Here is a 23,855-nt window from a genome sequence, read left to right as displayed (position 1 = left end):
TTTTTTTTTTTTTGAAAATAAAAAAAAACACTTCACTTTTATGCCTTTATGTTCGATAATGTTAAGGAAAATTATTTTCTATTTAGTACTACACTAGTTATAGCGAACCATGACGAAATTCAAATATATACAATTCTCGGAATTTCCACCAATTAATTTGCGGGAACAATCAAATGCATCTGGTGATCTCTACTCGAGCCAACACTGGACAAATTCAACGGAGTACAGATCAACTTATTCCTCCGGAGAAAAATTGTTTAAGTGTTAGAGGAGATCACTTAGAAAACACAGGCCCTGGCAAAATACACCTCCGAAATCTCCCCTTTTCCAATTCTCAGGCACGAGATCTCCGCCGACCAAACTCCACCGGCGAGTGAACTTTACGGACTGACTAAATTGAAACATAGAAGGCTACGTTGGCGAGAGTCAAATCTGGTTGGGCAGTCTCCAAAGCTGAGGACAAATAAGAAAAACAATGTCACAACCCAAAATTTATAAGAGAGACGTGGATCAATCTTACCATGAATTCTCTATGAGATTGGTAGATAATTTTGTAGAATGCAATAAGTTTGGAAGATTCTCTCCACCCCGTGCGTGAAAAAATGATTTACCGCCTATAAACTGAATATTGTAAGAATAAAGCGAACACTTGTGAATGCGCATTTAAACTTACTCCAAATATTATAGATTGATGTAATAGCAAAATAATAGGAAATATTTACGGACTTATAAATTTGTTCACGTAATTTTATGCGAACCTAAATAATAATTTTACCACAAAATTCCAAAAAACAAAATAATAAAATAAAAAAACGGCCAAATTCAGGCTTCACTATATAACACGGTGTTACTTGGAGGAAACTCAGGGTAGAAAAAAACATGTCGCAGCATTCCTCTACGCTTTTAAACCCCCTAAACTTTCCAGAATTACACCAACACTACAAAATTCCAATCCAAACATGGCTGCCAAAATTGAGTATAATCTCACAGCAAAATGAAAATGTATTTATTACCCTGACGCTTTATGCACTTCTTCGCCCTGTACTAAAGTTCAAATCCACGGAAAAAAAAATAAAATCACTGTTACTGCAATAATGAACACAAGATAAAATTAAATAAATAAAAACAATGAAATTGGTTTGTGACGGGTTTCGAACCTGGACATTCGGATTCGCAGCCGGATGTCATACCATTGTGCTGTCGACCAATGACTTCCACAAGCAGATATAGGCAAATGTGAATATCCCTCTCTTACACCTCATAATATCTCTCTCACACTTCATAATTGGTTTTGTTGTCTTACGGTCAAATACAGCAATGAGAAAAACAATATAATATACAAATACTCATATTAATATGCCATTGAAAAACGGATACGGAAAAAAATACCAACACATCTACAAGCGCCTCTACATTTACCCCCCACAAAAATCAGATTTCGGGGAATCACATGAACCGAAAGATGATCACGCTTGTAGATAATACTACTGACGAATGTCCTTCGCATGATATTTACCAATAAACCTGCCCTGCAAATCCTCCAACTCATAATATGCGTTCCCAAGTCGTTTCCTTATCCTGGCCTTAACAAAAGTAGGTGCCAATTTAGAATTGAATCCCTGTTCGAAATTACTCTGTCGAAAATTCCTACGGAAAACCTCCTGGCCATCATCGTATGACACCTCACGCGATCTCGTGTTGTAAGCCCTCTCATTGCGCTCAAATTGCCTCCGCATACATTCCGTTGCCTTAGACCGCACAATATCAAAGGAATCTGATCGGTCAAAATACAGCGACCTATCATCGAGCATCCCTAAAGTTCTAAGCAGTTTGTAAGTAGATCCATTGGTAACCATATGTTGACCGAAAGCCATGAAATATGGAGATGTACCTACCGAGGAATGAATGGTGGATCGCAAAGCGCAAGAAATTCTACTCAATTCCTCATCCCAACCCTGTTGGTCAGTTTTTATATACGATCTTATAGCTGAAATTACAGACCGATTCACCCTCTCAGAAGCATTGGCCTGAGGGGAGTGAACGGCAGTATAAACATGAGCAATGCCATAGCTTTGAAGAAGATTATTAAATTTATGTGCTTTGAATTGGGTACCATTATCAGAAACAATTGTTTCTGGCACTCCAAAAACATGAAACAGGTCTTCCTCCAAAAATTTCACCACCACATCTGCAGTGAATTTCTTAACAGGGTGAATGAAAGGAAATTTCGAAAAATGATCTAGGACGATAAATATCCCTATGCTACCAGATTTGGATCTTGGATATGGACCTAAAAAATCAACAAAGAGTTTCTGGAAGAATCTATTCGTGTCACTTGTCCTACCCATGGGTGGACGCATGACATAATTAGGATGTTTCGTGGTCTTACATATCTCACATGCATTTATATAATTCTTCACGTCATTCACCAGATTGGGCCAATAATAGTAACGACGAATCCGCTCCAAAGTTTTATTTATGCCACAATGGGCTGACATGGGATCATCATGGTGACGGCGTAAAATATCAGGAATTAATCCTTTTGGTATCCACAGTTTCCAAGTCAAGTCATCAGTCGTCTGTTCACCCACCGAATGCTCAGTCCTACGGTACAAGTATCCATCAATTACTTTTAAGTCTGGAGTAGAGTTATTATTTTCTTCAATTTTCTTTACTAAGTCCTTATATTCATTTGAGGAAAAGTGAGTGGAATTTAGATCCACGAAAACCCCTTTGTCGATCCCTAATTCAGACAGACAACGGACTTCGGACAGGTCATCAGTGTTGGCACGAGAAAGTGTATCCGGAACTATGTTCTGAGAGCCTTTGCGGTGTTCAATTTTAAAACGATATCCCTGAAGCTTTAAAGCCCATCGAGCTAGCCTTGTACTTAAGTCGGTTTGGGACATGAGCCATTTTAAGGAGGCGTGATCCGTGATCACCGTGAACTCATGCCCCTCGACATAAGCTCTAAACTTCTTAATGCTTACCAGAGCTGCTAAGCATTCCTGTTCGGTGACACTGTAATTACGTTGGGCCTTGTTGAGTTTCTTAGACATAAAGGCAATAGGAATCTCATCACCCTCCGCATTTTTTTGCACCAGTACGCTTCCTATACCTGTTTTGCTAGCGTCACAGTGTATGTAGAATGGCTGTGAGAAATCGGGGCTATGCAAAACAGGGGCTGAGCTCAAGATGGATTTCAATTCTTCAAAAGACCGTTGAGCTTCGTCATTCCAAACAAATTTTCGATTAGCCTTTAACAAATCAGTTAAAGGAGCTGATATAGCAGCATAATTCCGAATAAATTTCCTATACCAACCTGACATCCCTAAAAATCGTCTGACCTGCTTCACAGACCTAGGTGTCGGAAAATCGGTTATAGCGGAAATCTTTTCTGGGTCTGTACGAATCACCCCGTCCCCAACCACATGACCTAAATAGCGGACTTCTGTCATACAAAATTTGCTTTTCTCAACATTAATTGTCAGTCCGGAGGCACGTAAAGACTTAGCCACTTCCTCTAAAACTTGCAAATGACGCCCAAATGTAGCAGATACCACCAAGAGATCATCCAGATAAACAAAAACCTCTGTCCTGAGAGTCGCTGGTATCACTTTATCCATTAGCCTAGACATTGTCTGAGGTGCATTGCACAATCCGAAAGGCATAACTTTAAAGTGATACAACGGTCTCCCAGGTACAGTGAAAGCTGTTTTTTCTTTCGATGATTGCTCCAGGGGTATTTGCCAAAACGCGTCCTTAAGGTCAATGCTACTAATAAATTCTGCCTTTGGCAAACGACTCAATATGCCGTCTATGTGAGGAAGCGGGTAAGCATCGCCGATGGTCACAGAATTAATTTTTCTACTGTCCAGGCACAATCGGTTCTTGCCAGGTTTTCTGTGAAGAACAACTGGAGATGACCAAGCGCTATTCGACTCTTCTATTACACCCATCGCAATCATACGATCGAGCTCTTCATAAATAAGTTTCTCAATAGCGGGAGAAACGGGAAAATGCCTTTGTTTTATAGGCTTGGCATCACCAGTGTCAATAATATGGCACAACACGTTTGTCCTGCCAAGACCCTCCTTCGAAAATGACGGAAACTTCTCAATCACACACCGAAGTTCCACTTCCTGGTCATCAGTCAAAAAACGCTTATCTAAAACATCACTAACAGACGGGGTATCACGAACTACACCTGGCAGCAACGATGCTGGCAACAAATCAAAAGATTTCCAAAAATCCATCCCCAAAATCAAATTTTGAGACAAGCTCGGGACAATAAATAAAGTTATGGGCGACTCTTTTCCTCTAAAAACTATTTTCGTTTCCAAAACACCCTTCACATCCTGCCGCCTACCATCAGCTGTGGTAACTGAGGTAGCAAGTTTACGAAATCTTTCGTTTGAATTAAGAACATCCCTTGCAGCCTCAGCACCCAGACAGGAAACAGATGCCCCGGTATCCAACAACCCAAGCAGGTTTTTGTTCAATAGACAAACTTCGGCATACGGACGGACATCACCAGGACTATCGATAACTGAAATAGCAAAAAGTTTCCTAACTGTTTTAGCCCTCTTCCAGAAATTCCCCATTCGAATCGCAGAACGTGTAGGTCCCTTATCATCACCAAAAATTCTAGCTCTAGCCTCATAATACAGTCTTAAACGCTCGTGTAGAGGTTTTAAAGGTCTAGGACCACTATTAGAATTAGCCAATGGCTGAACCCTTGTGGTTCGATTGAAAGTCATATATTTATTTTCCCTAAAAGTATCCAGTATCGCAGTGTCACATTTGGGTATCTCGTCACAAGAATTAGTTAGCAATTTTAGTTTGATTCCTTCAGGTTTGATTTGAGTGCACCCTTCGGTGGGTTCGCACGGAAGTTTTTTGAATTGGAAGCACATTTCTGACAATTTGGTTTATACATATCAGGCATACCACAACCATAACAAAAAATTGTCCTTTCAGCCACACAATCCTGATACCGGTGACCTGACTGGCGGCAATTCCAACAAATTAAGTTCACCTCAGAGATTTCCTCCAGTTCCAGCAATTGTGGAGAATCAATACCGTCACTTTCAATTTCAGAAATCCGTTTCGAAAAATTATTGGACCTAGTGTTTAATACACCATGTCTGGCTTTTATATCCTGAATGAAAAATTCACGACGACGGCATATCTCTCGCAACTGACCCACAGAATCAATAGACATATTCAGTATTTCATGCTGTATCTCCGGAAGTAAATTCCTTCTCAAAATTTCGACAAGAGTCCGATCAGATAAAGGTTGATTAAGGCGATCTACTAAATCAATCACCGACTCATAAAACACATCAAAAGGCTCATTAGGTCTCTGTTTACGATCACGAATCATCTCCCGAAAATCCATATCAGTACGAGAATCACGATATTGCTCACGTAAAGCCTTACACAAATCAGACCAACGGAAACTGCCAGCTGACTTATGAAAACGCCAGAACCAATCACTTGCCTTCCCTTCGAATAACATACTAGCATTCCCACACAAAATGTCAAAATTCCCATTTAATGTTTGTCTGGTCAAAGCCTCAGCCCTATAAATGAAATTATCTACTGGCAAACAATTCGAACCACCATTGAATTTAAGTCTCCAATTATGCAGAATTTGACTCACCCGGTCGGGCCGAAACAACAAATCAGTCACAGTGTCATTGTGGCTAGAATGATTTTCACCCACAACCGGGACGACGTTAACATTGTTAACTCGATTCGAATCCTGAGGCTGTATTCCCAAAAGTTGCTCCAATGTACGTTGCTCTACATCAGGCAATGTGCGCATCGGAGGATTTTCCCTCAAATTAGGTGAAGATGAATGAGAAATATTTACAGGATTGACAGAATTCAAACGCGATATACTAGCTTCAACACTTCTCTCAACCAAAGTAGAAATTTGCGAGGTCAAAGCTGATAATAATTGAGTATGCTGTTCCGAGACCATCGAAGAAATAATTTCCTTCAAAGCGGTGTTCGAAATGTTAGGATCGCCCACAACAGTATTTACAGGCACATTCTCAGATTGAATCCGATCCGACAAAGGACTACCTGTTTCCCTAATTGAATCAAAATTCTTCGCCTTTGCCGCAGACCTCGTATGAACTCCATGATTTCTAGAACTAGAAGCCCCATCATCCTTAGTAATCTTAACACCACAATTCGGACAATTCTGGTTAGTACGAACATAATTAGAAACACATACTCTATGAAATCGATGTCTACAAACAGTTTCAGCAATAGTGGTCTTATCAGAAAAGACCTGAGCGCAAATTGTGCAAACACTATCATCAGACACATTCATAGCACCTGCACTAGCAGCCTCAGGACTTTTGTGCACAGGCATCCTTACGAAAAAAGAATAACCCGCAACCGAAATACAAAATCAAAATAAGCAACCCAAAAAAAAATGCCTAAAACAAATCGCCCTCAAGACCGTTCCCAAAAACAAAAATAATGCAAAATATCAATAAAAAAATATCCCAAGCTAATCTTCATAAAAAAAATTAGTTTGATTTCTAAACCACTGCCGGAATAAGATTGGGGTGTAAAACTAGATTAAAATATAATTTATCCACACCTGAATATACATAGAAATATAGAAAAGAATTACATTTGAGTTTTCACTTTGGCTAATCATGTCATCGTTAACATAATCATATTCCAAGAGTGAAAAAAAAAGAGTGTAAACCATTTATAGAATCGATTTTCAAAGTCAGAATCGGAAATACATTCCAAAGGCTGAATTCTATTAAAATATCGACAAAATAAATACTTAACACGACAGAATAGAAAAAAAATAGATGATTTGATAAAATCTATATCCGGTTATGTCTGCAAGCACCACTGCTTCTAACAGATCATAAATTCCAATGATAAAAAATTTCACCAACAGGGAAAAAACTAACAGAATATAAAGTGAAAAACCTGAAAATTAGTAGGAGCTGAGTGTATTTACTACGATATAACAATATCAAGAAGTGTTTTCCCATGAAAAAAAAATATAATTGAATTTGTTCATAACACTCGGGCCCCACGTTCTGGGCGCCAAAAATTTTATAATTGTAGCATACAACGGTTCAAAATAAATAGGAAAAGGATCCTACATTTCTGTGGAAAGTGATAATAGCGTAGCACGCATGTCTATCCGGCCTACTTGCTCGTCGGTGGTGTGGGATCTTGCCATTTCACTCGCCTGAATCGCTACCATAAAATTTTAATAAATAATTGCTGCGTGCTCATAAAGACGAAAACGATTGTTTTCCAAAAAAAAAAAACAGTAACAGAAGAAAGAAAGTATAATTGAAACAGATATTCAGGAACAGATTGCTATGCGGCTGAGATGATATTTAGCCACCAATTGCCCACCCATCCTGTCTACCTAGTATCCAAACGAAATTCAATTGATAGACCCACGATACCACCCCTCTTCTACATTCCGGCTGGAAGAAATCAAACTAAGTTCTGGATCTAGTGCATTGTGACAATGAATCCACTTTTATTAAACAAAAACCCACAATGAATTTTCATTACGATGGCTTAGATTCAATGATTCATAGTTATTTTCATTTTCAGCGCAAATACAGTTCAACGTCTTATTCTAAATTAACATAGAAATAAAATTCAGAATTTACTGTCTAAAAATCTTATATATACTAATATCCGAAAACAGCAATGAATAAAGTAGAAAAAAAAATAAATTAGTCGGCTATTAATTTCGCCTTCAATACTTGATTAGATAAAGTGATAGTTCATGTAAATAATTAAATGAGTTACTAGCAATTGCCCTAGTAATAGAATTCAGTTGTAATTGAACATATAATTAATCGACATTAGGCATAAAAGAGAAATCGAATTACGTTCAATGAAGAGTTTAAGTTAGAAATTTACAATTGGCTTTTGGTTAAACGAAAATGGAATGTCTCATACATGTGGACAAAAAAAAACATCAGCTGATTCACTGTAGATCATTGATCTCATTAAACGCATAAATGAGATTTGGGCAACAGTCTCCCGCAATTGAATTGGAGAAGTTAATTGAGTTCAAGTGACATGAATTTTCAAATTTAATCTTTATACATGTGAACAGATATGTTGTTTGCAATACCAAAAGTAATCTTCAAAATCGCGACAATGTTTTCCAATGGTGTTTCAAAGTTCTATGGTGACATACGACACAGTTGTAGACTCTATATGTTGGCATGGGTACTGTTAGCACAAATGCACATTTCAACAATGGCTTTAAAACTGTATAAACAAAATTGGGGATCTGACCACTCATGCCATCATTTCCAAACTAGGCTAACTACAACTATTTCGTATGCACTCTAACCAAAGAGCCATCTATCTCGTTTTTCTGAGATTGAAAGCAATCCTGTCATTAAAACGGAAATCAATATATAAGATTGATATTAAATTTAAATTACAGACAGGAAATATGCATTTCAATTTCAGAAATTAAATTAAAATGAATTTAATTATATTTTGGACAAACGTCTCTCCGAACTATAACGGTTCTCTGTTATATTCAGTGAGAGCATGTCTCATATGCAATAGTGAGAAATTAAAATAAACCACTTACTTGTTAGCTCAGGTCCATCGATGAAAGGCCTTTCAAGACGGATGGATTTTGATGTTGCTAGTGAGGGTTTAACATATTTATGTATGCACATGTCATGATGTTGATTTGTATGATATTTACGTGTGTGTGTATATTCAAATTCACTTAATTATCTTTCATATGCATTGCCACAACGAAACCAATGTTCTTTGTCAGTAATGTTTATATCAAATTGCATTAAATTATCTAATTATATTCCACTCAGAGCAAAAATCGCTTTTTTTTTTTTTTTTTTTTGAAAATAAAAAAAAACACTTCACTTTTATGCCTTTATGTTCGATAATGTTAAGGAAAATTATTTTCTATTTAGTACTACACTAGTTATAGCGAACCATGACGAAATTCAAATATATACAATTCTCGGAATTTCCACCAATTAATTTGCGGGAACAATCAAATGCATCTGGTGATCTCTACTCGAGCCAACACTGGACAAATTCAACGGAGTACAGATCAACTTATTCCTCCGGAGAAAAATTGTTTAAGTGTTAGAGGAGATCACTTAGAAAACACAGGCCCTGGCAAAATACACCTCCGAAATCTCCCCTTTTCCAATTCTCAGGCACGAGATCTCCGCCGACCAAACTCCACCGGCGAGTGAACTTTACGGACTGACTAAATTGAAACATAGAAGGCTACGTTGGCGAGAGTCAAATCTGGTTGGGCAGTCTCCAAAGCTGAGGACAAATAAGAAAAACAATGTCACAACCCAAAATTTATAAGAGAGACGTGGATCAATCTTACCATGAATTCTCTATGAGATTGGTAGATAATTTTGTAGAATGCAATAAGTTTGGAAGATTCTCTCCACCCCGTGCGTGAAAAAATGATTTACCGCCTATAAACTGAATATTGTAAGAATAAAGCGAACACTTGTGAATGCGCATTTAAACTTACTCCAAATATTATAGATTGATGTAATAGCAAAATAATAGGAAATATTTACGGACTTATAAATTTGTTCACGTAATTTTATGCGAACCTAAATAATAATTTTACCACAAAATTCCAAAAAACAAAATAATAAAATAAAAAAACGGCCAAATTCAGGCTTCACTATATAACACGGTGTTACTTGGAGGAAACTCAGGGTAGAAAAAAAACATGTCGCAGCATTCCTCTACGCTTTTAAACCCCCTAAACTTTCCAGAATTACACCAACACTACAAAATTCCAATCCAAACATGGCTGCCAAAATTGAGTATAATCTCACAGCAAAATGAAAATGTATTTATTACCCTGACGCTTTATGCACTTCTTCGCCCTGTACTAAAGTTCAAATCCACGGAAAAAAAAATAAAATCACTGTTACTGCAATAATGAACACAAGATAAAATTAAATAAATAAAAACAATGAAATTGGTTTGTGACGGGTTTCGAACCTGGACATTCGGATTCGCAGCCGGATGTCATACCATTGTGCTGTCGACCAATGACTTCCACAAGCAGATATAGGCAAATGTGAATATCCCTCTCTTACACCTCATAATATCTCTCTCACACTTCATAATTGGTTTTGTTGTCTTACGGTCAAATACAGCAATGAGAAAAACAATATAATATACAAATACTCATATTAATATGCCATTGAAAAACGGATACGGAAAAAAATACCAACACATCTACAAGCGCCTCTACATGTCATAGTTGAGACCGACCATAAGCCTTTGTTATCTTTATTTAGCAAGCCTTTGTATAAAATACCAGCTAGGCTTCAAAGGTTTATGCTAAGGCTTCAATGTTACGACCTGGATGTGAGATATAAGCCAGGGAGACATATGTATGTTGCAGATACACTTTCGCGAAATGCTTTGAAAGAGAATGCCTTGCAGGATTTAGATGAGGAGGCGACATTACATATTGATTTGATAAAATCTCATCTTGAGATACCTTTCTCTAATATAGATGAAATTAGGAAACATTCTAAAGATGATAGAATTTTTCAGCAATTGAAGGGATACATAAAATATGGTTGGCCCAAATACAAAAAAGATATTGAACCTAACATTATACCATTTTTTAAAATTCGAAATAACCTATCTACGATAGATGATATAATATTAATGGATGAACGTATTTTGATTCCTGAATCTTTTAGAAAGGATGTTTTGGATAGTATTCATTCGACACATATGGGTGTTCAGCGTTGTCAAGCTCTTGCTCGCCAGTCAGTTTACTGGCCTGGTATTAATTCTGATATTTTTAATAAAATTTCAGATTGTAAAATATGTTTAAAGTTTCAGAACTCACAACCCAGGATAGAATATTTGTCTCATGATATAATTGACATTCCATGGTTTAAATTAGGCTGTGACATGTTTCAACATAATGGAAAAACGTATTTAGTTGTCGCGGATTACTATTCCAAGTATATAGAGCTGGCGTTATTGATCGGGTTTAATAGCCAAAATGTTATTAAAAGTTTGAAATCCATGTTTGCTAGACATGGTATTCCACAATATTTAATTTCGGACAATGGCCCCCCCTTTAATTCTAAGGAGTTCAAACAATTTTGTTCGGAATGGAATATAATTCATAATACATCTAGCCCATATTTACCTCGTTCCAATGGCTTGGCAGAACGTTCTGTCCAGATTTGTAAAAAGATTTTAAATAAATGTTTTGAGACTAATGAGGATCCATATTTAGCATTTTTGCATTATAGGACAACACCGAAAGGCAAACTACCAAGTCCAGCAGAGGTACTTATGTCAAGAAGGTTAAGAACAAATCTGCCCATTCTTACATCTCAATTAGAACCCAAGCCCATCGACAGATGAAAATATAACAAGGATTTAGATTATTTGACCGGTAAGAATGCTGATAATTCGGTTAGGAATCCAAAGAGACGAAAATCTATTAAGAAAGGTGATGATATAATGTTTAAGAAGAATCCTTCATCTCTTTGGTATTCTGCTACGATAATGGAAGAAGCAAATGAGCCTAGATCATACATTGTTAGGGATGAAGAAAGACAATTGTATAGGAGAAATGAACAGCACATAAGAACAAGATGTAATGAGAACCATTCACCATCCAATCTTAATCAAAACATGACTACAGACAATACACAAGAACCCAACCTACAAAACAATGTTTCTACGAGTGCCAATTTGGAAAATGATATTTATGTTACTAGATCAGGAAGACATGTAAAATGTCCGTCTAGATTAAATCTTTAAAAATGTTCGTAACTGCTGAACTTCCTTAATTCGAAAAATGTCAATAATATTTAAAATATTTTTTATGTATTTGCAAACAACAAATTCATACAAATGATTATATTTTTTGATACTCTTGTATATTTAATTTTTGTTACTGATACAATAAACTTTATGAATTCTCTTATATTATAATTAATATAACAGTAAATATATTTTTTAAATCAATTTCATATATGTATATATTGAAAGGGAGATGTAGTGAGAACACGACATAATATATTTATGAAATACAACCCTGTTTATGTATCATATTAAAATAAGCTAACTGTAACTGTAACTGAAGAAAAGAACTCACTTGTATTTAACACAACCCCAATAAACACAGGATGAGCGTTTTTCAAATACAACACCTTTTCAGTTTGAGGATAAATATCATTTTCAACATAAATTCAACTTGACTTGAAACAAGTCATCTTCAATACATTTTCAAATTGTTTGCGGATCACTTCCAAACCGCCAAAATATTGACGAAAACTTTGAAAATGTGTTGAAGATAATTGGAGAAAACTTTGACAAAACACTACCATGAAAAGCAACGAAAAAACCACATGGTTTTCAATACTACTTTGTGCAACGAAGTTCGTGGAAGAAATAAAAAAATGTGGAAATTTTTTGATAATCAATCAACTGAAATTTCTTAAAATATTTTATAATAATTGGTAAGTAAAAATAAAACACGAAATGAAAACTTTAAGGAAGTCACTAAACTCAAATCTCTTTGCAGACAACTAAAATCTTTGGATGCTGCTGCTTGGAAAAATTAAGAGGCTGGTTATGCTTTCCCATACCAACTGGATGATAAATCACATCGATAGTTTAATTTACATCGCATCATCGGTTCAATTTGTTATTTTGTGAATTCATATTGCTAAAAATTTATTCTAACTCTCTGGCCAGCACGTTAGTTGCAAATTGCCGGAATTTTAATGAATTTTATAACCATTTTGTGACACCAACGTTCTTGAGGAAATCGAATTTTCAGTTGGAAGAAATACAAAAATACGAAATATTTTGGACAATAGACTGGAATTAATCCAAAAAGATAACTATAATTGGTAAGTCAAAATAAAAAGTGAAATGAAAACTTAATGGAAATCACTAAACTCGATTGTTTTGCAGAAAACTAAAATCATTGGATGCTATATTCTTGGAAGATGTTGGCCGATGAAAAAATGATGAAAGAAACAACAAGGAAAAGTTTCCAGAAAACTTTCAAAGTGCAACAATTCCCATATCAAGAACTTCTGGATGAAAATGTGCATTACATCAATTTACATCCCGTCATCAGTTTCTTATTTTGTGAATTGCTCTTGCTGGAATCTATTACAACACGCAGGCCAGCAAGTTCCTCGATAGTAATTATTTCAAACTGGCAGCATATTAATTAATAATTAATTAATAGTTATGTGACACCAACATTATGGAGGAAATCGAATTACACATGTAAAAATGTTTAAGATATTTAAAGTTGTATTGATAGTTTTATTTATTAATAGTTAAATAAGATAATTATGTTTTGATTGGTATTATATTATTATTTTTATATATTATTAATGTTATTTTTAATACTATTCTATTTTTTACCGAAAAAAAATTAATAAATTATACAAAATCCCTAGAAATTTAGCGTTGACTTTCAGTTAGAAATGGGATTGAATTTCATACAAATTGTGGTTAGAAAATATTCGCAACAATATTAATTTTTAATTTGTCTCACATTGAAAACTGTTTGAGAAATTATTAAGCAGCGATGCATTGCAATTTGGGGATTACAATTGAGAAATTATTGCTGATGTGTTGAATTTTACTGTTGAGGGTAATGTCTGTTTTTTGTTGAGAACGCGATTTTCTCAACAATTTCTCAACTTGAATATTACCCTAATCCTTTGAAAAAATGTTTGAAAAATTATTGCATTTTAGTATTTTTCAAACGTTTGTGTTTATTGGGACATTACATATTTAAGAAAATTAAGGGGTGCATGTCTATGGGTGCTTTATGTCAATCTGACTATAGCTCATAGTCAATGTTGCCAGGGAAAATGTTCGGTTTACCCTACAAGGACAAAAAAAGTTCCCTACTTTCCCATACATTCCCAAACAATTTTCCCTACTATATTTTTCGTTAAATTTAAAAAAAAAAAAAATTAAAAAACAAAAATGGTTCTAAGTACTTTATTATCTTAAAACATGAATATTCAACGTATATAACTTAGAATATAAATTTGTATTACCACCACGGTTGCCACAGTTGGTAGAATTCTACCCAAATTAGTAAGTAACCTTTTTTGTTAAATCTCTATAAAAATAAAATTTTAGAAAAAGTTTCTATAAACAAATTTTTGTGAGAAATTTTTCTATAGAAATAAAATTTGGACAATAAATTCTATAGAAATAAAATTTTGAGAAAAATTTGAGAAAAAATTCCATAAAATTTTGAGAAAATTTTTTATATAAAAAATATTTTGAAAAAAAATTCTATAGAAATACAATTTTGACAAAATGTTCTATAGAAATAAAATGTTGACAAAATTTTCTACAGGAATAAAGTTTACACACATTATTAAAGATCAAGCCTTGCCGGCTTCTAATTTCCTCCTCTAGAGCCACCAAAATGTAAAAATTATTACAAATTATGTTGAGTGAACATGTCCTACATTGTGGCCCTACGTCCCTACAAGGGCGGTACATATATATGGGAGCTATATCTAAATCTGAACCGATTTCGATGATTTTTTGCACATGTAGTAAGTGCTATAGAAGACTACATTTAGCCAAATTTGGGTGAGATCGGTTGATAAATAAGGGTTTTGTGGCCAAATTTGGGAAAATCGGGCGATACATATATATGGGAGCTATATCTAAATCTGAACCGATTTGGATGAAATTTTGCAGACTTGAAGGGCGATGGAAAAGATTACCTTTTGCCAAATTTGGTGACGATGCGTTTGCAAAAACGCGCCACGTGACGCCATTTGTCGAAATCGGGCGATACATATATATGGGAGCTATATCTAAATTTGATCCGATTTCTTCCAAATTCAATAGCGTTCGTCCTTGTGCCCAAAAAACTCCCTGTACCAAATTTCATCAAAATCGGTTAATAATTGCGACCGGAATCCTGTGAACAACAAATACATGGACAGACGGACGGACACCAAGCGCTAGATCGACTCAGGAGGTGATTCTGAGTCGATCGGTATATATTTTATGGGGTCTAAAATCAATATTTCTGGTAGGCACATTTTTTGGCCGATCAAACTTATTATACCCAAACCACTATGTGGTTTAGGGTATAAAAACAAAATGGAAAATTTTAGACAAATAACCAAATAGTTTATAAAAATAGGTAAGTGAAAATAAAAAATGAAATAAAATAAGGAAGTCACTAAATGTATGTCTCTTTGCAGAAAACTAAAATTATGGATTCTACGTTCTTGCAAACATTAAAAAGCTGACCGATGAAAAAATGGTGAACAATTAACTGGAACTGATTCAAATAGTTTATAATAATTGGTACGTCAATATGAAAAATTAAATCAACACTTTAGAAAAGTCACTAAATTTAAATCTCTTTGCAGAAAACTAAAATCTTTGGATGCTACATTCTTGCAAACATTAAGAAGCTGACCAATGAAAAATGAGTGGCTTATCGACAAGAAAAAGTTTCCAGAAACATTACAAGTGCAACCAATTAAAATTGTTAAAAACAACAAATTGTTGAAATCAACAACTTCTGGATGAAAATGTGCATCACATCGTCAGTTTAATGCATATGCTATTATCAGTTTAAAATGGATATTTTGTGAATTCCTTCTGCTGGAAATCAATTCTAACACGCGGTCCAGTATGTTCCTACACCCAAAGAAATTTGTTAGTAGGGACAGCAGAAAAGTCTGCTAAAACAGCAGAAAATCTGCTGAAAAAGGGACAGCAGTCACTGTTTGCTGAAATAGCAAACATTTCCTGCTATTTTTGAAGCTAGATTACACTAAAACATGTTTTATTTGGCTAAAACAAATAAAAATGTCAACTTAGGAGCTATCCTAACATAATTAAAACAATATTTTATGAATATCTATAGTATTTGACCAAAAATCTGAATATTTAAAAAAAAATTGAGGCATAACAGCAAACAAAATGTTTGCTGATCGTATTTAGGAGCTTGTAAGTATATTACAGAGCAAAAATACACCAAAAACTACTTTTGGTTCTTAAATATGCTTTGGGGAAAAATTTATAACCTAAAAATTTTATAAATTGTTGTTCATTAGGCCCTGAAGTACAGAAATATAACAGCAGACATCGACTGCTGTTTTTAGCAGACTTTTTTCTATGAGTGTAGTGTTATTTGAATGGATATTTACATACTGTATTCATATATACCCATCAACGTATTGCATAGGGTAGCAAGCTGTTTTGGCGCACCGAGGGTCTTGGGTTCAATACCACACATTGTCAAACAGCAAAACATATTTTAAATGGTGGGGTATTTCCTAGTATTATAGTGTTTTACTTCAGACAATTTGGAAACACAATTATCTTCACTTATGCATAATATTGCTTCTTTTAACGCTATTACATTTTTGCAAAAAAGAAACTAACATTTCTAGTAAGTAAATGAAAACCAGAAGTTTATTGATCTATGCCAATGGAAATTTTAATATTAACTCAATAGAAACTATTTTCAATATTTTAGTCGCTCTCCTCTTGTTTATCATCATTTAATTGAGGCTGATCTTCAACAAATGTTGCGTTTGATGTCTGCTGCAATTCAAGATTTTCTAAAAATTCTTGCAAACGATCTTGGAAAAAATTGATATATGTTTGCTTTTGTTGAGATGTGGCGGGGAAGTAATGTCCTCCATTATGTTCCAATACTTCAACGTTTTTAAAATGATTTGCCAATTCTTGACTCAATTCTTTAGGTATTATTTCATCGGAGAGTCCATAAATATGGAGAGTTGGAATTATGACAGATTCTTCGTAAGCACTTTTATGAACCAAACTACCAGAAATGAAGCCGGAAGATAATATGGCAAATTCAGGTTTAATAGATGTCACTGTGTAATAAGGCAAAAACAAAATTGAGGCTTTAAAAAGGTTAGATATAATTTCTACGTACATTTTTTCTTTGCCAATCCGCAAATTAGACCTACAAAGCAAGCTCCCTGAGAGAATCCCAAAAGGCCTTGGAAAGGTCCTTGAGTTTTCCATATTTGTTCGACTAACTTCAAGCTTTCCTGGAACCCGAAAGCAGGACCATTTTTATTCGTACCCTTGAAAGAACCGTCATCCTTATTGAACCACCAACTCAATTGATCGGGCGAAGGTTCAGCTCCTTCCTCCATAGGTTTAGCTTTATGGGGTGCATCAATGAAAACAAATTCTGCATATTTGTTCACATGCTTTCGAAATGAGCCTAATTTACTTTTGAAAGCTTCGCCATTTTGACGATAACCATGTAGACATAGAACTTTTACTTTATCCGTAATTTCTAATAGAGTCGATGAAGAGGGCTTTTGTTTTGACGAAGTCGCCTCGTTGGTCATATTGATGTAAATAATGTTTGAGTAACAGCTGTTTGCAGCATGTTCTTTATGGTCCCTTTCGAAAACATGAACTATTTGTTATAGGTGGTAAAAGTATTACAGCACAATACCACCCAACCAAGTTTCGGTACAAGGCCGGTACTATGTTCATTCTTGCGAAAAATTTTTATAGAAACCATTATTTCGCACATAGAAAGCGGTGTTTATTTAGGTAACTTGGAGCGCTATTTTACAGGGAACGATATTGAATTAAATTAGTGGTTGCTGTTTGTTATTACAAAATTAACATTTTATTTTCCTTGGGCAATTGATCTGCTGCTCCTTTGATCCTTTGTATAGTTTCGGAACAAAAATATAATCCGTGCTTGTGTTATAAACCCACACAAATAGTTTTAATAGATAAATTATTTCTTAATTCACATTGCAAATGGCGCCATGCTATAAGGTAAGTACTATGTTCGCTTTTCGCGTTGAAATTTTCGTGGTTACTTTATTAAAACATTTCAATATAAAGCAGACAAATTAACTCAATTGATGCGTAGTTTCTTGTTCCACTAGTTTTCGGCAAGACTTTACAGGAATAGGTTTGTTTTCATTTATAATTTTGATTATTTAAGGAAAAGTAATCGCGAAAATAAAGTGGTTTTCAACTCGAAAACCCAAGGCATATTAATTAAAGGTAAAGTCACGAGCAAGCGTGTGTACCCCCCATGATATTAATAATGTCAAACTAAAATGGCAGATCACTCAAGTTTTGTTTGTATGTGTAGTGTTGTTGTGTTTGTGCATGTGTAGTGTTGTTGTATTGTTGAATGCATATATAAAACATCAACATTGTTGAATACTAAACGTAAACAAAGCCTTTGACAAGATGAATGTCGATATTAGTCACCTGATTGCATGACTTTACCTCTTTAATATGCCTTGTCGAAAACCGAACATAGTACCTACCCATAAACGTCAATTTTTCAACTCGAAAAAACAAAGTACCACAAATGGAAAAATTTCGCTAGTTTTTCGCATTTTTTAATTTTGTATGGAGTTTCAACGCGAAAACCGAACAGAGTACCGGCCTAAAGGTAAGTACTATGTTCGCTTTTCGAGTTGAAATTTTCGCGGTTACTTTATTAAAACAGTTCAATATAAAGGCCGGTACTATGTTCATTCTTGCGAAAAATTTTTATGGAAACCATTATTTCGCACATAGAAAGCGGCGTTTTTTTAGGTAGCTTGGAGCGCTATTTTACAGGGAGCGATATTGGATTAAGTTGGTGGTGTTGCTTGTTTTTACAAAATAACATTTTATTTTTCCTTGGGCAATTGATCTGCTATTCCTTTGATCCTTTGTATAGTTTCGGAACAAAAATATGGTCCGTGTTTGATTTATAAACCCGCAAAAATAGTTTTTAATAAATAAATTATTTCTTAATTCACATTGCAAATGGCGCCGTGCTATAAACGTCAGTTTTTCAACACGAAAAAACAAAGTATCACAAATGGAAAAATTTCGCAAATTTTTCGCATTTTTTGGTTTTGTATAGAGTTTCAACGCGAAAACCGAACAGAGTACCGGCCTTAAAGTAGATAAATTAACTCAATTGATGCGCAGTTTCTTGTGCCTCTAAATTTCGGCAAGACATTATGGGAATATGTTTGTTTTCATTTATAATTTTGACTATAGGCCGGTACTATGTTCATTCTTGCGAAAAATTTTTATGGAAACCATTATTTCGCACATAGAAAGCGGCGTTTTTTTAGGTAGCTTGGAGCGCTATTTTACAGGGAGCGATATTGGATTAAGTTGGTGGTGTTGCTTGTTTTTACAAGATAACATTTTATTTTTCCTTGGGCAATTGATCTGCTATTCCCTTGATCCTTTGTATAGTTTCGGAACAAAAATATGGTCCGTGTTTGATTTATAAACTCGCACAAATAGTTTTTAATAAATAAATTATTTCTTAATTCACATTGCAAATGGCGCCGTGCTATAAACGTCAGTTTTTCAACACGAAAAAACAAGTATCACAAATGGAAAAATTTTTTGGTTTTGTATGGAGTTTCAACGCGAAAACCGAACAGAGTACAGGCCTTTAGTTTTAATTTTAGCGACTAAACTCGAACATAATACCCACTTTTAGCCTCTAATTTTCACTAAAGGTGAGTATTAAGTTCGAGTTTAGTCGCTAAAATCGCTAAAGTGAAAACTAAATCAGTAAGAAAAATGCATGAAATTATACGTATTTGTTGCAAATTTTATTATAACTGGATGGGGAAAAGCCCAATGAAAATTTTCACAAAGTTTGTATTCCTTAAAATGGATTATTAAAGAAAAGTAATCGTGAAAAAATGACGTTTTTAGCGGCTAAACTCGAACTTAATACCCACCTTTAGCCGCTAAAATCGCTAAAGTGAAAACTAAATCAGTAAGAAAAATGCATGAAATTATACGTACTTGTTGCAAATTTTATTATAACTTGATGGGGAAAAGCCCAAAGCAAATTTTCACAAAGTTTGTATTCCTTAAAATGGATTATTAAAGAAAAATAATCGTGAAAAAATTACGTTTTTAAGGTGAGTATTAACAACAAACAAGCGAGCTTTTTTTTATTGTATTAAGCATACAGGACAGGTCTAAGTCGATCTGTATTTATATCTAGAGGATTAAGGAAGAAATTTCTGGCAAGTATATATTGAATTAGGTTCTGTGGTTTGACCACATAATTGCAACCTAATAACCATCTGTCATTGGTATACAAATATTACCTAGGTTAGGTTAGGTTAGGTTATGTGGCAGCCCGATGTATCAGGCTCACTTAGACTATTCAGCCCATTGTGATACCACAGTGGTGAACTTCTCTCTTATCACTGAGTGCTGCCCGATTCCATGTTAAGCTCAATGACAAGGGACCTCCTTTTTATAGCCGAGTCCGAACGGCGTTCCACATTCCAGTGAAACCACTTAGAGAAGCTTTGAAACCCTCAGAAATGTCACCTGCATTACTGAGGTGGGATAATCCACCGCTGAAAAACTTTTTGGTGTTCGGTCGTAGCAGGAATCGAACCCACGACCTTGTGTATGCAAGGCGGGCATGCTAACCATTGCACCACGGTGGCTCCCAAAAAAATATTACCTATCATATATTGTAAATTGTAATGTAAATTGATCTCACGTATATGTAGATCAAAAGCTTTTGTTGTTAGCACCTTTTGTATTTATTTTCGTAGTTTATTATGATTGTAATGGCCAGTTTCTCATCCTCCGATTAATTTTAACCGGAGGATAGACCTCCGGTTAGTAAAATTTTTGTATGGGATCAGCTGTTTTATCGACACGATAAATAATAACAAGACATTGAGAAACTGGCCCTAAATCTTGTAATAAATCAATAAAATTTCAATATAATGTGCTCTTTCATTTAAAATTGGAATTTGGTTAGGATAATAATAGAGAAAATCGAGGGGGGTTGCACCAACAAACAAAACAATAAATAAGAGATTGCGACAACCAATGCAAAGTTGATCCAACATACTACTATGCAGTTACAATTGCCAAATGTTAGTTGTGCTGACAGATATCATTGATAGTTGATGGAACCACCTGCTTTCGGTTGGCAAATAATTCGGTTGAGGCAACGAATTTGTTTTCTGGGTGCACCATTTTCAAGCTGAAAACCCGCTTATTTTCACGGTTACTTTTTTAATTTAATTAAATTATATATACAAAATGGTTCACAATCAATTCCTTAGATCTTTTCCATTCATTATTTCGCAAGACATTGTATAAATATAATCGTCTTCATATAGATTTTTATACTTTTAATTAAGTGTTTTGGTGAAAACACGAACATAGTACTCACCTTAAGGTGAGTATTAAGTTCGAGTTTAGCCGCTAAAGCTGAGTACTATGTTCACTTTTCAAGCTGAAAACCAGCTTGTTTTCACGGTTACTTTTTTTAATTAATTAATTTAGAAATATAAAATTATTTGCAAACAATTCCTTGGATCTTTTCTATCCTATATTTGGCAAGACTTGATCAAACTATAACCGTCTTCATAAATATATTTATACTTTTAATTAAGTGTTTTGGTGAAAAATCCGAACATAGTACTCACCTTAAAAACGTAATTTTCTCACGATTACTTTTCTTTAATAATCCATTTTAAGGAATACAAACTTCGTGAAAACTTGCTTTGGGCTTTTCCCCATCAAGTTATAATAAAATTTGCAACAAATATGTATAATTTCATGCATTTTTCTTATTGATTTAGTTTTCACTTTAAGCTGAGTACTATGTTCAGTTTTCAAGCTGAAAACCAGATTTTTTCACGGTTACTTTTCTTAATTAATTAATTTAGAAATATAAAATGATTATCAATCAATTCATTGGATCTTTTCCATCCATTATTTGATAAAAATATAATAGTCTTCATAAATATTTTTGTACTTTTAATTTAGTGTTTTGGTGAAAAAATCGAACATAGTACTCACCTTTAGCGATTTTAGCGGCTAAACTCGAACTTAATACTCACCTTAAGAAATTTTTTTTGGGTGTAGAGATTTCTTCAATTACCCCTCGTGGTCTTTGAAACGACACACCCTGCCAGCATTTTTTGTATTTGACGGCGCTTCTGAGAATCCCCTCCACGTCGAACACAATCGTATACGACATCCAAAACTCGTCGGGAAAGCGCCGTCACTATTGAGAGTTGAGTTATACCACGTCAAGTTACTACAAAAAAGCATCGCATGTGTGCATATATTAGCAAGGCGTATTAAAATTAGCCCTTTCAAACAATCAGAAAAAGTGCATTTTAAGATACAGTAATCCCTCGATTTACGTCGCCATTTGATTTATGTGGTCGATTTTGTTGGCCACTTTACCAGAAACGCCTTCCACAAGTAAAATAAGTATCAACGATGATGATATCGAAACATTTTTTTCTGAAATTCTTACCGAAATTACTGAATTACCTTTATTTTTTATTATGTTAATGCACATACAACATAAATGGACTTAAGGTAGAATTACATACCATGCGTTCAACGCGTTAAATGCGTCCGATGATTGAAGAGTTGAAATTTCTCTTTGAAATCGAAAGCTCGAATAGTCTGCCGCAAACAGAAAAAAATCAACCCTTCCATCAACGCACGGATTGACGCATGGTGTGTAATTCAACCTTTAGGAGTAAGTATCATCAATTTTTAATTCGGTTTACATCGTTTCGATGAATGTCGTCAAATTCCAGAATCAATCACGACGTAAATCGAGGGATTACTGCACGCATAGAAAAAAGTCTGCTAAAAACAGCAGTGGATGTCTGCTGTTATATTTTTGTACTTCAGGACCTAATGAACAACAAATTAGAAAATTTTTAGGTTATAAATTTTTCCTCAAAGCATTTTTGTACTGTAATATACTTACAAGCTCCTAAATACGATCAGCAAACATTTTGTTTGCCTCAATTCGATAAATATTCAGGTTTTTGGTCAAATACTATAGATATTGTTTTAATTATGTTAAAACAATATATGTCGGTTGACATATTTATTTGTTTCAGTCAAAATAAAACATGTAGTACTGTAATCGAGCTTAAAAAATAGCACAAATGTTTGCTATTTCAGCAAACAGTGGCTGCTGTCCAGTGTTGCCAACTCCCCAAGGCCAAAAAGCACAAAAAAATATGATAAATTCTAACATGCCACCTTCCACCACAAAATCGAAAATTCAATGCTCTACTAAAAAAAAAAAAAAAAAAAAAAAAAAAAAAAAAAAAAACTTCCGAAGATGTATTAAGAGGGGTATTAAGATCGAGTTTAGCCGCTAAAATAGTCATTTTAGCAAACTTTGTGAAAATTTGCTTTTGGTTATTCCCCATCAAATTATAATAAAATTTGCAGCAAATATTCATAATTTTATGCCCAGTTTTACTGAAATAGTTTTCACTTAAGCGGCAAAACTCTAACTTAGTACTCACCATTATGAACCGTATACACCTTGATCAGTTTTAATGCTTTCGTCCAATTCATTTTGATCAGTGATATTTTTAACCTTTCAAAATATTAATATATGGAAGGAGTCTATTGCTTATTTCAGTTGTGCGTGCTTTTGTGAATTTAATACAAACGTTTTTAATGACATCTTTACCAAATTCAAAAATTCGACACTCATCGCTCGACTTTTCTATAGAATACCCTAAATAACAATATTAATTAAAAAATAATCAATACCAACTTCCTAACAATCAAATTTATATTTGGCAATAAATTTCAGTTTCTTCGGCTCTTGACAGTCTAATCAAAATTTTTGTATCAATTAAACTTAATACTGTTCAAAATAAAAAAACACCAAAAGCACTAAATGAAAATGCCAGAAAGCACCAAGTTGGTGCTTTTTTTGAAAAGGCTCCAAAAAGGCAATT

General features: G+C 34.5%; 1 protein-coding gene and 2 long non-coding RNA genes across 3 annotated transcripts; all 3 read right to left on the bottom strand.

Moving 5' to 3' along the window:
- LOC142221677 (uncharacterized) lies at nucleotides 1–1,085 on the bottom strand. The gene is made up of 3 exons (XR_012718184.1): nucleotides 674–1,085; nucleotides 521–614; nucleotides 1–453 (listed from the first exon to the last, which is right to left on the bottom strand). It is a non-coding gene; the product is annotated as an uncharacterized LOC142221677 (long non-coding RNA).
- A 7,801-nt stretch (nucleotides 1,086–8,886) lies between these two features.
- Nucleotides 8,887–9,971, bottom strand: LOC142221675 (uncharacterized). Its single transcript, XR_012718182.1, has 3 exons — nucleotides 9,560–9,971; nucleotides 9,407–9,500; nucleotides 8,887–9,339 (listed from the first exon to the last, which is right to left on the bottom strand). It is a non-coding gene; the product is annotated as an uncharacterized LOC142221675 (long non-coding RNA).
- A 6,518-nt stretch (nucleotides 9,972–16,489) lies between these two features.
- On the bottom strand, nucleotides 16,490–17,492 carry LOC142221674 (esterase GA18864). The gene is made up of 2 exons (XM_075291444.1): nucleotides 17,009–17,492; nucleotides 16,490–16,946 (listed from the first exon to the last, which is right to left on the bottom strand). Exons 1-2 carry the CDS (start codon nucleotides 17,433–17,435, stop codon nucleotides 16,579–16,581), a joined length of 795 nt encoding a protein of 264 aa, XP_075147559.1. The 5' UTR covers nucleotides 17,436–17,492; the 3' UTR covers nucleotides 16,490–16,578.
- Between the last annotated feature and the right edge of the window lie 6,363 nt (nucleotides 17,493–23,855).

Source organism: Haematobia irritans, chromosome 1 (assembly GCF_050003625.1).
Source record: "Haematobia irritans isolate KBUSLIRL chromosome 1, ASM5000362v1, whole genome shotgun sequence".
In the NCBI taxonomy this organism is placed as follows: Eukaryota; Metazoa; Arthropoda; class Insecta; order Diptera; family Muscidae; genus Haematobia; species Haematobia irritans.
Note: the sequence above shows the minus strand (reverse complement) of the source record. Positions and strands in the feature narration are given on the sequence as shown.

Excerpts from the sequence above, each read along its gene's own strand:
- LOC142221674 (XM_075291444.1), bottom strand. The coding sequence starts at position 17,435 with ATGACCAACGAGGCGACTTCGTCAAAACAAAAGCCCTCTTCATCGACT. Across the intron at positions 16,947-17,008 it reads CGGATTGGCAAAGAAAAAAT|TGACATCTATTAAACCTGAA; the intron begins GTACGTAGAAAT and ends CTTATTACACAG.